Source organism: Tribolium madens, unplaced genomic scaffold (genome assembly GCF_015345945.1).
Source record: "Tribolium madens isolate multiple individuals breed KSU strain unplaced genomic scaffold, Tmad_KSU_1.1 Scaffold_71;HRSCAF=194;Tcas5.2_LG6, whole genome shotgun sequence".
Taxonomy (NCBI): domain Eukaryota; kingdom Metazoa; phylum Arthropoda; class Insecta; order Coleoptera; family Tenebrionidae; genus Tribolium; species Tribolium madens.
This window is the reverse complement of record NW_025401041.1, coordinates 1,923,497-1,939,137: the sequence shown is the minus strand read 5'-3', so window position 1 is coordinate 1,939,137 and position 15,641 is coordinate 1,923,497. Positions and strand designations below refer to the sequence as shown.

Here is a 15,641-nt window from a genome sequence, read left to right as displayed (position 1 = left end):
AATATGTACAAAGGATCTTACGAACTATTGCTATTTTTTAGGTACATCCCTTTTCCATTATCACCCAATAAAGAAACAAAAATAAGTTTGTCACAGCTCCAATAATAATTATAATATATAATATTAGTAAGTTTCTTGTAATTTATTTTAATAGTTTTTATTAAAAGTAATTACTAATTATAAACATTACTTTTTGCGGATATCCTATGAATAGATAATGCCGTTCAACTTTAGAAAAGAGGTGTAAAGAACATTTTAAGTGACTCGGTGTCATTTGAGATTACGGAATTGAGGTGGAGGAAGTTAAAGGGTTAGTGGGGGTGCGATTAAAATTGCGTCAAAAAATGTTTCTTTTAAAAACGAAACTAAAAACTAACCTGTTTTGGGTTTTTTTTGAAAATTCTTTCTAGGGTGGTTCGTTTCTTAGAACACTCTGTATCTCATGAATGGAAGGTCTGACTCAATTTTAGTAAAAAGTTTTGAAAAGCTTATTAAAATAGCTTTCATTTAATGTGTCATAAGTGGGGGTAGTGCCATTTAATTTTTTAAAGTTGGGGTGCGTAGAGGTTATGGGGTTACTGGGTATACTTAAAAATTACGTCAAATAATGTCCCCCTCGGAAACAAAATTGATCTGTTTCGGCGTTTTTGCAAAGTCTTTTTGTTTCCTGAGATATTGGGGGTGGCTGGTTTTCATTGGAACATCCTGTATATGGAAGCTAAGAAGAAATAACCAAAATAAAAATTATGATAGTTAAGTTTTTATGTGTAATGTTAAATATGATAATACATTATTGTAAAAAACGTAGTCAAACTTGACCAAAAATGATTTAACTATAGCCACTTTATAAACCTAAAACATCGTTGCTTTCTAAACTTACCCGCTTTAGACAAACCTGAAATTGGCTAGGTTTCGGATGCGATGTATGCAACCTAGACAGACATAGGACGTGGCCAAATTCAAGATAAAAATCCAGAGAAAGAGCTTTTTGCCTTATTTTCTTATGTGTAAGATTTTAGACCCAAGAAAACCCACTTTAGCCTTGGTAAGCCTTCAAACAAAACCTAGAGTCAACTTGATTCAAATTAAGCCAAAAAAACACGATTTTTTAATGCTATTCCGAGCCACTGTCACACCTAAAAATAATTAAAAAAAATTCTAAAAATAGACGCTGACCTATTTTCCACTGCATTCAAAACCTCCATTTCCAATCAAAAAACGAAAATAATCCTCTCACTTCCGACAATCTTTTTCCTCAAAACTAACCGATAAACACGACCTTGCCCCAAAAATAATCAAACTGAGATTTCATTACGAAACAAGTGTGTGTCATGTGTACAATCCTCGCTATTTTTTTGATTTTTTCCCCGAATTTTGTCCATTGCTACCAACAATGGGCAACCATCTACGATAAAATCACACAAGAGGAAGAGTTCTCCGGATATAAAACCATGATAAGAAACAATAAAGCATCGTCTTTGAATTTGTTATACAGTGGTGTCACTGTTTTCGTGCCGACGAATGACGCAATTCAAACATTCAACGGGTTTTTTCGCGATGGGGTGGTACTGTACCATATGGGTACTCAGCCGTACACTTTTAAACAATTAAGGTTGAATAACTCGATCCAAAGTGCCCATGGGGACAATCCACCGCTATGGGTAAGTGTGACCCCAGATGGGTACTACATTAACAACGCCAAAATTTTGGAAAACCGCTCCAACTACATGGCAAAATGTAAAAGGAACGAGAATTTGAATCAGGTGAGCTTGGCCCTGCCGACTTGATTGTTTCTAACTGTGTGATAGGTACTACACGTGATTGACCGGGTACTAGACCCCATGACACACATGGCAAACCCATCAGCTTTCGATTTCTTACAACACTACAACCAATGGGATTTGGGACCGCTCAAAAGTTTTAATTTCTGGACCAGAGTTCAGTACCATGACAAGTCGGAGTTGTACCAAAAACCCGGTGGTCACACTTTTTTCATCCCTGTTGATGACAAAATGGACGACTATCGTCTACAAAGTATTGACAGTTATGTGATTGAAGCACACGTGATACCCAACATGGTACTCTTCACGAGACCCACAGCCAAAAATTTTATTTTTGAAAGTGCCTCCAATGGCGACTATATCTACATAGTACTATCAATGACGTCACGAAATGACCGGTACTACATCAAAAGCTTCACAGTTTTGGGTGATAGTGACCACAAAAGGGGCGAAGTGTTCGCCGAAATTATCAAAAGTGATATTCCAGTGACCAATGGTGTTGTCCACTTGATTTCCAAACCTTTGGCTGTTTTTGACCGCCAACTCCAATTTTTTCCTTACTTACCAGTCATCCACAAAGTGACCTCTGACCCTAATTTGGACTTTACGTACAATTTAGGCTCCAAAAACAGGATTAACAAAATCCTGAAACAGGAAAGAGGGATGTACACCTATTTCGCCCCCAAAAATAGAGCGTGGAGGAACTACACAGGGTACTCACATAATGAACTCGTCGACATTCTCACCCGGCATTTAATCGTAGCTGAAGTCCGCTACACCATGCCCAAATTGGTCGCCTTATCCAAAAGTACCAATGGTAGTACCATTCTGGAAACATTAGGTGGTACCCTCAAACTCCAAATCGATTATTTCGACGATTACTACCACCTAAAATGGGGCACGAAATGGGTTAGAGTCTCCCGCCCCGACTACAAATGCACCAACGGAGTTGTCCACATCGTAGATGACGTTTTTGCCACCCCAAAATTAGCAAAACCGAACCAAACGCCCAAAAGCGGTTTTTGGAGGACATTGAAAGACACGTTCACGTGATTACCCTTTGAAATATTGACTCGTGCGCCAAAAATTTGGCAGTTGGACTCGATATTCGCCCGATTTAGTGCCCGGTGATATTTCTTAGGAAAAGTTTTTTTGATTCGGTGATAATTCATTGTGAGTTTTGGACCTTGGAAGAGGGCCAAAGGATGGAGTTTGAGTGAATTTGTGTTTTGGATGACCTTGGAATCGGCGAGTCAATATTTAAAGAGTCGAATTATTTTTAAGAAGTGATTCGAATTTATGACAATGTGTGACAAGTAGATACAGGGTGAATATGAAGTATGGAACCATGCGGTTTTATTTTTAATCATTTGCCTCTAGAAAATTATAATTAATACGAATTAAAGTAATATAAAAAAATGTGATCGTATTTTCAGAACGAAATTTTGTTTTGTTTTTGAGTTATGCGATTTTTTTGTCAAAATTGCAATTTATTTAAAAAAAAATTGAAAAAAATAAATATAAAGCAGATAGTTGAAATCCTTAGAGTATAGCTATTATGAGAAAAATGATTTTATAGTGGGTTGCTATTTAAAAAAAAAAAATTTTTTGTAGAACTCAAAAACAAAAGAAAATTTCGAAAAAATTTATTCTTGTTAAATCATCACATTTTTATAGTACTTTATCACGCATCAATTAGTTCTTTCAAAAAATAAATAGTTTAAGCACTAAACGTTAGGTCCATACTTTTTATTCACCTGGTATGTAATTTGTTGTTTTCAAAAATTAAATCTACAGGATGATTATAAAGTATGAAACCAAGCGGTTTTTTTAAATCATTTGCCTCCAGAAAATTATAATTAAGTAATATAAATTAAAGTAATATAAAAAATGTAATCGTATTTTGAAAACGAAATTTTGTTTTATTGTTTTTATGCGATTTTTTTGTCAAAATTGCAATTTATGTAAAAAAAAATTTTTGAAAAAATTAAGTGTAAAGTAGATAGTTGTAATCCGTAGATTATAACATTTATAACCTTCATGAGAAAAATGGTTTTATAGTGGGTTGTCATTTAAAAAATTAAAAAAAATTGTAGGATTCAAAAAAAAACAAAAGGCAATTTCGAAAAATTTTATTTTTGATATAACATCACATTATACTACTTTATCAATTAGTTTTTCCAAAAAAATAAATAGTTTAATCAAAAAACGTTTGGTTTCATACTTTTTATTCACCTGATATACAGGGTGTCCGTTTTTCGAGCTCCACCATGGAGATCTCAGTTATTATAAGAGATACGAGGTCAGTTAAATTAGGGCAAAGTTGTGCATTTTTATGCTGAACAATTATCTGAAAGTAAATTTAATGTGTAATTTTTAGTTTTTGAGTTATTGAAAAAAAAACGGAAATTTGTAATTTTCGTTTTTATTTTTTTAAGCGAAAACTAAAAGACCTAGACGTTTTAAACTAAGACATTCTTTAAACACTTTTTTGCAAAGAATCTAAATCTGTCATTGTATTTTCCAAGGCGTTCTTGATATCAGAGTTACAACACTCAACTTTGGATTTTCTTAGGGGCGCCATATTCAATTTCTGTATTTTTGAAAAGTCTTTTTGTTCCTGATTACAACGATGTATCATATGATTATTTATCTAATATTTATATAAAATTTTTAATTTTATTAATTTAATTCTTCAATTAGAAAAAAAAACACGAAAACGCCAAATATATTTTTTTTCATCACATTCACGATATCACATTGTTTCAATTAAAACGGTACCTTCTACAACATTTTACCAAGAAGCTATTTTTCATGAAAAAATGTTTTTTCTATTTTATTATGGTATTAAATTTGCAAAAACTCTTAAGAGAAAAATGTATTGAGCGATTTTTGCCGCAGCCCCCCCTACTTTGTACGCCCCTGACCAAGATTCAAAAATTTTATTTATGCCAATCGATTCAGCATCCTAAAAAACCTACGGGTGTGTGGTTTTGTTTCTCTAATTAAAATATTAACAAAAACAATTAAAAAAGCACGTTTGAAGACCCACCTTTACAGGGATGTAACTTCTAAGGAAAATTTTTTGGACCCATATTGATAGGAACTTTTCATCATATTTTGGGGTATAGAATTACCCCTTGAAGTTTGTGCAAGCAATTTTCGGACACCCTGTATGTGATAAAAAATTTCATTAGGTATATAGAGGGTGATTCATGTGAGTTGTCTCAATACATCGGATTCACCCTGTACTTGAAACATATTAATTGAATGTAAATATTTATATGAAATATGATATGAGTAGACTTTACGCTTCGTTATTTTTAATATAATTAGCCTGTTTATGTACACAGACGTCAAAACCTACAATTAAAAAATGGCCGTTTTGATTAACATGTGGGTAAATCAAACGTAAACGTGTATGTACGTATGTGCACTTATACTTAGACATATATTGTTAATACATAATTCAACTCTTATTAAAAAAGTAGATACGACAGAGTACAACCTATACTCAACGCGTGTCATAAAAATTTCGGAACTTGTCATGAAACAATAATAAAAACGTCTGATGTAAAAATGTTTATTGCATCTGCAGTAATAATAGAAACAAAGTCGCTTATTAAGTTATGTTTTATTTATGTTATTGTTGTGGTAGGATTATTGCAATTTAGACGTTTCCCTACCTTGACGTTTGACGTAAACGTTTTCCCAGTAATTATTTACATTGTTAATTAAAATTTTATTTTTTTGTAAATAATTTTCAATTAAACCACTTCATTACTCCTAAATTGTTTTTTTGCTAATTAATAGACTGTAATAAAAATATACAACTTACATGTAGAAAATTGATTCCAATTGAACTTGTCAAAGCAAAAAAATTGAGAAAAATGAAAAAAATAACATCAAAATTCTATATTGTTTACTCCTTCCTTCCTGTGCCTTTCGATCAATTTCCGTCATTTAATTCCACTTCATTTACCAATTTTGTTGTTTATTACCAACGACCTTCATCTATGTAACCTACTAATTCATCGTTTAGTGTTAACCAAGTCTTCACCTGTCCGTTGCACCACAAACAAATCAATAAATTTTTGACGCAAACGATTTGAGACAATTAGGTTCATTAAAATGCCATTAGAGTTTATCAGTGACGTAGATAACATCTCAACAATTTGTTGAAAGATCAAGACTCGATTTCACGACTCGAATCATTTCTAGATCAAGGAGCATGTAATAAAATTTTGACCATTTTTTTAATTAATTTGGTCAAAGTCGCCAGTTTTGAGAGTGTTTGTTATTTTTTGCGTTTACTCGAACTTTCATTGCATCAAAGATCAAAGGTTTTTATGAACTCGACCTTGTTTGAGATATAAACACTTGCTGATGGGAAATAACTGAAATTAAACAACAACAAAGAGGTTTGAATAATTTTTGACATATTTTATTTATTTTCTTGAATTTTTTTATGTCTACAAGCTAGGTTTGTATTTTTACGGCCATTTTTTTCACTAAACAACACACTTAAATGCTCTTTAAACTGCCATAAATTGACACTAATTACGTGAATAATACATTGTTTTAAATTGCTGTTTGAAATTGTAAAGTAATTTATTCGTTGGCAACGAAAAAAAATACATTTTGAGATAAAATAGTAAAATTTTAAAAATAGATCCACAATGAAGGAAATACAAAATAGACAAATATTTAAAACAGTTGTACCCTTGACATAGCTCATAAAAAATTAAAGATTGGCATCACTGGCAATAGTGTTTTTATTTTGATATCACATTCTTACATTAGCGTTATTTTTAGTTGTCATGAAAAAAAAATACAATGTGCGATCCTTTAATACATATTTTTGATTGACATTGTATTTTATACAGGATGAGTCTCGTCAGTTTTTAAAAGAAACAACCTATAAATATTGAAATTTAATTTAATTTAATAATTTAAATTAAATTAATTAGATTATAGCAGAAGATACAGAATGACTTATTTATGTATTATTTCTAATCATCTAAGTCTAAGTTAAGTCAAGCTATAGTTAGAATTTTACTTTTGCATCATTTTGCCTATTTATTCTTCGGAGTTAAAACATTATTATTATACAGGGTGTGTCAGAACTCGCTCCCCAGAGAAAAATTTCAAGTAAGATTAGATACTGGGAACATGTCAAGAAATTTTGACATTTGACATTTTTTTATATCTATTTAATGATACTGATGATCTTGTAGGTATATGTTTTTTTTTTATAAATTTGTAGTGAAGGTACAAAAATTTTGCCAATAAAAGCCACAAATAATATTAAACAGAGTTACAATTTAGGATACAGCTTCCTTGTATCCTCTTCTAATAGCCTTTAGCAAAAAACCTGGAAAATTATTTTTTCAAGAGAATAAATAGTCAAAGTGCAAAATTTAAACTCAGAGAAAAATTTCAGGTAAGGTAAGATACCAGGAACATGGAAAAAATGTTTAAAAAATTCTATCTCTCAAAAAATTTTGACATTTGACATTTTTTTTATGTCTATTTACCTAATGATACTGATGATCTTCTATATGTTTTTTTTACAATTATTTAGTAAAGGAACAAAAATTTTGCAAATAAAAACCACAAATAACATTGAATAGAGTTACAATTTGGGATACAGCTTTCTTATTTCCTCTTTTAATAGTCTGTAGCAAAAAAACTTGGAAAATCATTTTTCCAACAGAAATACGACAACAAAAACTGTTACAATTTCGAAATTTTTATATACTCGTTGTCATATTAATGTGCATCGAAGTAGTCGTTGAAAAGGATCCTTTTAAGGTGGCAACCATGCGAAAATTCAAACCATCCTAACTTCAATTTTCCCTAAAAAATTATATTTTTTAAATAAATGTGTACCCCAGGTAGCAAAAAATAATTAAAATTAAGAAGGTAATTATCCAAGGGTAACACAAACTTAAACATTTTTGTCAATATTGATGTGATTAAATTTCTCCTGAATGACAATAATGACACTTTTTGTGTGAATCTGTCTTTAAATTAAAGATGCATTTAGACTTCTACAACCTGCTTGATGCACATTAATATGAAAAAGAATATAGATTTAAAAAAATTAACGTTTTTTCCATGTTCTTATCTTATAGGGCATTTTTCTCTGGGGCGCGAGTTCTGGAGCCCCTCTGTATGTAGTTTTAAAACATTTCGCTAATCCTAAATTTCCTATTTGTGTAGGTATAGATATTATTTATAGAATTAACGAAATAGGAAATGTGTTAAAAAGAAACAAAATGGAATAAATAAAGTGTACCAAAAAAAAAAAACTGATTTTAAAATGTTTTGGACATCTCAGTTGAGTCACCCTATAGACAAATTTTCTTCAATGAAAATTGAAAATTTTTATTATCAGAATTGAAAAATAGGAACCTAACAACACAAAATGTTTTTTTTTCGGATTGCATTCTCTCTAGACCGATCGCCGCCTCCTCTCGCCGACCTTTCCACCTCGAGTATCACACTTTGAGCGAGTGATGCGTTTTAAATTTGGCCGTCGCGACGTCAGCGTCGCTTCCTCGTGCGATAGTTTTGATTTTTCAGTTCAAGAGTGAGTTTGTGTGATGCTTTGCATCTCGTGAAAAATCATGATAACGATACCGAATTACGGTTACAACCCTCACGTGCGTATTTCTTCGCACAGCGATGCCTCCTACATCGAAAAGAAAACCGTAAGTTTTCCACCAACGAGTTCATAGGTCACTTCGAGAGAAAATTTCGACGAAGGACGGGCTATATTTAAAAACGGAGTGTGCCAGTAAACACTGTTTGGAATTAGTGATCGGGGAATTGGGATTTGGATTATCGTTGGACCAAAAACAGAGACTGTCGAAGATAAATGAAATTTGAAGGCGCAATTTGTTGTTGTTTTTATTGTTAAATAAAGCTCAATTTTGATTTATTAATTATTGAACACTCTGTAAATATTTGTCGCGTTGGCGTTGTCGCGTGTTGAACATAATTCAGGTTAATAAAGGTGAATGAAACTGAAAGTTTGCACCATTCGTGGGCGTTCGCCCATTAAACCGACTTTTTACTTGAATTCTGAGAAGATTGGAATAAAATATTTGATCACTTTTCGTTATTTATTCTTCGTTTTTCAATTTACTAAAGGGTGCGAGCTCTATAATCGATCAAAGTGTTTGAAAGCGGGCATAAAAACCGCCGCTATAAACCATATGTTAAGTTTTTTATCGAAAATATAGTTTACTTTGATAACAGATGGTATTTTATTATGTTGCATGTGTATAAAGATGACAATTAGGTCACTACTTAATTATTATTCAAAGTAGCAACTTCATTTATCATATTGCACCGTTTTTGTGCGGAGAAAGTGCTCCAACTGTTAGGGAGAAACTAGTGAAATTGGATATATTTTTATTAAATATGAATACAAAGAAATAATTTAAAATATATTTTCTAAAGCCTAGGTTTTATCTGACAGAACGTAAAAAATGCCATCAGCTTACCCAATTTATCCTAGTATAACAGCAAAATCGAGGGGCCGATAACTTGAAAAAAAATGTATGTAACAAATTCCGTTTTCAAAAAAAAAACACCGAAATTCCAATAATTCATCATAATTCCAAATTAATTCCGGTAGTCCTAAAAAATTCAATGTCTAATTTGGAGAAGAAATTATCTTCGATAATTCCAAAAAAGGATTCCAATAATTTCAATAAGAATTCCAGTAATTCTAAAAAAAATCCAGTAATTCACAAATAGGTCCAGTAATCCCAAAAAATTGTACTGAAATTCCAGTAACGTCAATAATCCATCATAATTCGATTGCTTTCAGATTAATTCCTATTATTCCAAATTAATTCTTGTAATTCCAACTTAATTTCTGTAATTCCAACTGAATGTTCGTAATTCCAAAAAAATCTTGCAATTCCAAATTAATTCCGATAGTTCTAAGAAATGCAACGTAATTTTCGAACGAAATCTCTGATAATTCCAAAAAGAATTCCAGTAATTCACAAATAACGCCAGTAATTCCAAACAATCCAAGGATAATTTTAATAATTCCAAGCACTTTTTGATCAAATTCCAACAATTTGCACAACTAATTCGGCCCTTCGAACACAATTCAGTGCAAAAATGACAACCTAGACAAAAGCAACCTGGGCATGATTTAAACTAATGCGAGTTTAAAACCTTGAAATTCTGTTTTTAATGCAGCAAAACCTTTGGCTAAATCTCACTTTGTCTGGATTTTAAATGCAACTTAAACAAATCTGAGTGCCACCTAACTATAGTTTTTTCTAACACATAATATAGTATCATTTATTAGTGTCATTGTGATACTATATTTCTATAACTTAGAGAAACCTTCTTAGAAATTAGACAAAGAGACAAAGCCTGGCTAACTTCACAATCTGTTTTGATCTAGGGTAACTGTCATAAATGAAAATTGCTTTTGGTCTGTGACCTATATGACAATCTACTTTAGATCTATTTAGGTTTCKTGTAAATCTAAGTTTAACTTAGTATACAACCTGTGCAAATTCCTAGGTAACGCAATTTAAGCAGTTCTAGGTTTTAAAGACCTTCTTAAACTTGATTTTTATCACACCTAGGTGCAATCTAAGCAGTTCAGACATAGAATGAATTTATAACAACACAAAAAAAATTGCGGTTAGAGTTTTAGAAAACTTAAATTAATAATAAAATAAAAGTGTGTTTCTCAAAATATTTATTTTATGCTCATGTGTTTGTACAGCTGGTGATTTACAACAATATTATCAGTGTTGAGGTATTCCCAACATTGTTATCGCTGAACTTGATACCAAGTATGAATTAATTACTAATTTTTACGCATACAAAGTGTCTCCAAAGTGAGTACTGTATTTATTTATTAGAAACAAGCACCGTGCTGCAATTTTTTCCAACAACTGTGATAACCAGTTTAGAAAATGCTAATTTATTATTATACCAAACCTTGCCAAGTTCACCAACATGATAATTTATTACGCAAATTAATAGAAAAAAAGTTACACGTGCAAGAGCCTAACAACAAAATACAGGAAATGCAAAAGATACGAAAAAAAAAAGAAATATTTGGTCTTGAAACCACCAATATGACCACAATTTTTTATCACTAATTATTCACTTTGACGATTTTTTTCGCCCAACCTTGACCTTACTGTTTAGGTTTCAGAATTGTATAAACAAATGAAGGACCAGAACCAGGCACCGACACGTTCTGTGAGCAGTGCTGCTAATTTGACATCATTATGTGTGGACATATCGCCTAGTTCTAGTAATTTCTTCGAGGTAGCAACCATATTATACAAAAATTCGAAAATTTTCAACTCAGATTTTAGGTTTTATACATTGGAAAGATAAAAGTTTGGCAAAAGAAAGTCCCCGATACGTTTATTGACGATGCTTTGGAGAAATTCAAAACACATGAAATGGAAAAAATCAAAGCGAAAATGTTGGGAAATATCGGAAGATTGAGGAGTGAAGATAACATCAGAAGAGGATCCACTAGCTCAAATAGTTCGGTCGAAAGTTTCGGTCATCCAATTTTACAAAGATCACAATCTTCCATGAGTGGACTTACAGTGAAGACTGTTGAAGATAAAGATGAAGACAAAGAAGATGATTCCAAGAGTGTCGATATGGACGACCATAACCGTACCATGGTTTTACAAGTCGACAGGACCGATTTAAGGCTCATCAGTCCTGATCGGAAAGTCATTTTATTGCACAAGCAACATAAAGATATCACTACTTGTGTCCAAGGAGTGCAGAAAATGGAACATTTCGGTTTTGTCTGTCGCGAAGGGAAAAACGGACTGACTTTCGTAGGATACATTTTCAAGTGCGAATCGTCTTCCATTGCCACAGACGCCGTTTCCGGTGAGCAAAAATTACTATTTTTTCCAAAAATGTCTAGGTTTTAGTCACAACCTAGACATAAATGTTTTGAAAATAAACACAATCACTGATGTAAAAATTCCATTACTAAATTTAAACCTGACGTAATCTAGATGCTAGAACCAACCTAGCCAAAACCTAAACAAATTTACACTTGAATTATTTTGTCCAGGTTTCTTTTTCAACCTAAAACATTACAAGATGGAGGCTAGGCAATTTAGCCCAGGTTGGGGCTAACCTATGGTCCAACCTGGGCTAAATTAACCCTGATTTTGGCTTTTTGACTGTATTTTTTATTTTTTAGCCATAACCCAGGCCTTCGCCAGCTCGGAATCGCGCCCTCGTCCCGCCATCACCTCCTGCGACCATTGCCCAATGGTCTGGTTCCATAAACTTTGCACAGAAGTCGAGCGAATGTCCGACCGGAAGACCCAAGCAGCCATTTTGCGACGTCTCGAAGAACTCGATTTAGAAGAACAGAACACAATTTTGGCAAAATTTAAAGGAGCAGAGACGGACTCGGTACGCGAACAGAACGAATTCCTCATGATGTTACTAAGGGCCCATTGTGAGATGAAACAGGGCCGGCATGTGCACGATTCGGCCGAAAATCGGTCCGAATTTTTAAACCAGTACTTAGGAGGAGGAACAATTTTCATGAAAGCGAAACGTTCGTTGACGAATTCATTCGAAATGTTGAAAAGAAAAGCGTCAAAAGATGATTTTGGGGCGAGTTTAAGAGAGATGAATTTGCCGATTGCGGCCCTGAATCGGGAAAATTCACCTCATTCGCCCACTATTGAGGTCAGCGAAGGGGATTCGGAAGGGATGAGGTCAAGATCGAGTACCATCGGCTCGCAAAATGACCTCAAAGAGAGCCATTTAACAGTGCAAGAAACCAAAAGTTCGGTATCTCCAGATCGCTGTGTTACCACTCCTGACAGGACCCCGAAATCGCCCATGATGGACATGTAGGTTGCCCAAAATTTTAGTAAATTAGTAATTTTTTTCGTTTCAGATTTTTAAAAGTTGGTAGTAGTCCCAAATCGGTCACTTCCGAAGATGGCTCCCCTAAACTCGATTCAGGGTCTTGGCGACAAGCCATCTTCAAAAGGGTCATTACTCCCAACAAGAATGATAAACCCGTGGAGATGAAGAAGAAGACCAAGGAGGAATTGAGAGAGTTATGGAGGAAATCCATCTGTCAGGCGATACTTCTAGTGAGGATGGAGAAGGAAAATGCGAGATTGAAGGCAGAACAAGAGGAATCGGCCGTGAAGAGGATCAAATTGGAGTACGACGAGATGAAGCCTACACAGAGGGAGGTTATGGAGGTTTGGGAGATGCTAACAAATAAAGAAACAAGGATGAAGTGTGATAATCAGATGCTCCTTCAAGCTATAAGACAGGGTGAGTGGGCAAACCTAGGCTTAGGTTTAATCTGAGTACAATTAATTGCCTTCGTCTAAGACCTAGATTCAACCCAAACTTTTGCTTAAATTTCTTGTAAATTATACCAACCTGGGCTAACTTCTACCAAAAACTTCATACTTAGTTGATTTTACTTTGTCCAGGGTTTTCTTAATATAGCCTAGACTCTACCTGGGCAATGTTGAAACTTTTAACGATTTAAACCTAGTCTAGGTTTTAGAGCCAACCTAACCAACTTCTGTCTTTTGAAGGGGTCCCTCGCGGCAAACGCGGCGAAGTGTGGCAATTTCTCGCCGAACAATACTGCATGCATACAGCCCCCATCGACACCTCCAACTTCCCCAATTACAACGTTCCCTACGAACAACTCCTCAAACAATTGACCTCGCATCAACACGCGATATTAATTGACTTGGGACGAACCTTCCCGAATCATTCGTACTTCAGTAGTCCCCTAGGACCTGGCCAATTGGCCCTTTTTAACCTACTCAAAGCCTACTCGTTACTCGACTCCGAAATGGGCTATTGCCAAGGCATGAGTTTCGTCGCCGGTGTTTTACTACTTCACGTAATTAATCTTAATTCTGTTTTTACAATTGATTTAAAAAATTATTGCAGATGGAAGAGTCTCAAGCTTTCTTCCTTTTGAGACACTTGATGTTTAGAAGGGGGCTCAGACTGCAATATTTGCCAGATATGGTGGGGTTGCAAGTCAAGTTGTACCAACTATCGAGGTTACTCCATGATCAACTCCCAGATCTCTACAACCACTTTGATTTCTACGAAGTGGCCCCAACTCTGTATGCCGCTCCTTGGTTATTGACAATTTTCGCATCACAGTTCCCTCTAGGGTTCGTCACTCGTGTTTTTGGTGAGTTTTACCAACTTGACAAGAAAAAAATACTAAATGGGATTTTCCTCCCCCAGATCTGATTTTTTTGGAAAGCCCTGATGTCATTTTCCGAGTGGCTATAGCCCTATTAACCTTCCACAAAGACAATCTACTCGCTTGCGACAGTTTTGAGGAAATTATGAACTACTTAAAAAACAAACTACCAACAATAGACAAACCTACACTTGACAAAATCATGAAACAAGTGTACACGACTGATATAACAAAACAATTGAATGAGTACAAAGTCGAGTACCAAGTCCTACAAGAGGAAATGACGTCCGTCCAACCACAAGTCGAGGCTTTACACAAGTTAGAATCTCAAAATAAGACACTGACTGAGCAAAATAAGGCCTTGATGGCCCAATTGGAACTCGCCTTGAGCAACGTCCAAAGACTTGAGAAGACTAGGACTTTACAACAGGCCCAATTAAACAAACTGGAGATGCATAGTCGGGCTTTGGACGTCACAATCGCCACTTTAGGAGGCTTCCTCAACACTCTAATCGAACAAAAAGTCGAAATTGAAATCCCAGACGACGTTCGAAGGATCTTGAACCAAATTTCCTATTCCGAAAGACGGAAAAGTGAGTTCAAACCCCAGAATAACCTAATGAAAATGTTCCAAAAGTCCGAAAACGAGAAAGCTTTGGTTAAATCACTCTCTACTGGAAAAATAATGCTTCCGGTCACTCTCGACCAGGATATTTTGCGTTCAAATAGTCTCATTCGCGAAAACTGTGAAAAGTCACCCCAGAAAACCTCTCATTTTTTCTCGTCTTCTCACAACCACATTTTGCAACAATTTAACAACAACAACACTAAAATTGACATAAAGGTGCAGGAGTGTGACCTTAACAAGTCTATAAGTCTCCCTTTGGACTCCTATCACGAGAAAGTCTCCCCGTGTAACTCCATAGATAGCGGGGTTGGGACCCCCTCGAGTCCCAAACCCGGCGACCACCACCCTTTGAGCAACTGTGATGTGAACTTCACCTTCCACGGGACACGAGAATTGAAGAATATCAAGAGTATTAGAAATATGTCGAGGAATTCTAGTCCGGATATTATCGGCAAGTGATATTAGGACGCGTGTACTTATTATTACTGGTATTATGTTGCTATTGTGATTTGTGAATAGTATTTAAGAATAAAGTAGTTGTTTATATGAAAACTTGAGTTTCTGTTTGGGGACTTACCCGGGTTGGATGTGTCAAACAATTTTCGGATTTTTCAGGCGTCAATGGTACCCAAATTTGAGGCTTTATTACCAAATACGACTTATTAAAATGCACAAGTACTAAAAGCACGATTAAATAACAAATAAGTGAACTCAAGAAAGCGTCTTTGAAATCAGAACCATTTTAACGTAAATGTCAAAAGCGCATACAACCCTATGTCCATGTGGTCCCACAGAAAGTAACTTAACCAGAAAAAATGTTTAAAAGCGTAATTTGAACTTGTTTTTTTATAATGAAATTGTCTTTTAGAAATATTTGTATAAAATCTCTAATATTACAAAATTAATCAACCAAATTACACGTTGGGTCCGCATGAAACCTTATGCACTTGCGCTCTTATGAAACAAAATTAAAATATTTTATCGG

At 34.3% G+C, this 15,641-nt stretch overlaps 2 protein-coding genes across 3 annotated transcripts in view; both read left to right on the top strand.

The window, feature by feature from the left end:
• Positions 1-15,208, top strand: part of LOC123008565 (TBC1 domain family member 1) — a 28,002-nt gene extending 12,794 nt beyond the window's left edge. Inside the window, exons 1-8 of one of the 2 annotated variants that reach the window (XM_044404424.1) lie at positions 8,025-8,497; positions 10,980-11,102; positions 11,153-11,693; positions 12,016-12,682; positions 12,730-13,121; positions 13,394-13,710; positions 13,761-14,013; positions 14,070-15,208. In XM_044404424.1, the coding sequence (XP_044260359.1) occupies positions 8,414-8,497; positions 10,980-11,102; positions 11,153-11,693; positions 12,016-12,682; positions 12,730-13,121; positions 13,394-13,710; positions 13,761-14,013; positions 14,070-15,115 (3,423 nt within the window). In that variant the 5' untranslated portion in view covers positions 8,025-8,413 and the 3' untranslated portion in view covers positions 15,116-15,208. Of the gene's footprint in view, positions 1-8,024; positions 8,498-10,979; positions 11,103-11,152; positions 11,694-12,015; positions 12,683-12,729; positions 13,122-13,393; positions 13,711-13,760; positions 14,014-14,069 lie in introns of those variants that run through there. The other variant, XM_044404423.1, reaches the window with a different exon arrangement.
• Positions 730-3,203, top strand: LOC123008569 (fasciclin-1-like). The gene is made up of 2 exons (XM_044404431.1): positions 730-1,763; positions 1,809-3,203. Exons 1-2 carry the CDS (start codon positions 1,332-1,334, stop codon positions 2,832-2,834), a joined length of 1,458 nt encoding a protein of 485 aa, XP_044260366.1. The 5' UTR covers positions 730-1,331; the 3' UTR covers positions 2,835-3,203.
• Positions 15,209-15,641: the final 433 nt, after the last annotated feature.

Bases quoted from the DNA above. Each gene is read 5' to 3' on its own strand.
- LOC123008569 (XM_044404431.1), top strand. From the start codon at position 1,332: ATGTGTACAATCCTCGCTATTTTTTTGATTTTTTCCCCGAATTTTGTC. The intron at 1,764-1,808 runs GTGAGCTTGGCC...ACTGTGTGATAG, and splicing joins GGAACGAGAATTTGAATCAG to GTACTACACGTGATTGACCG.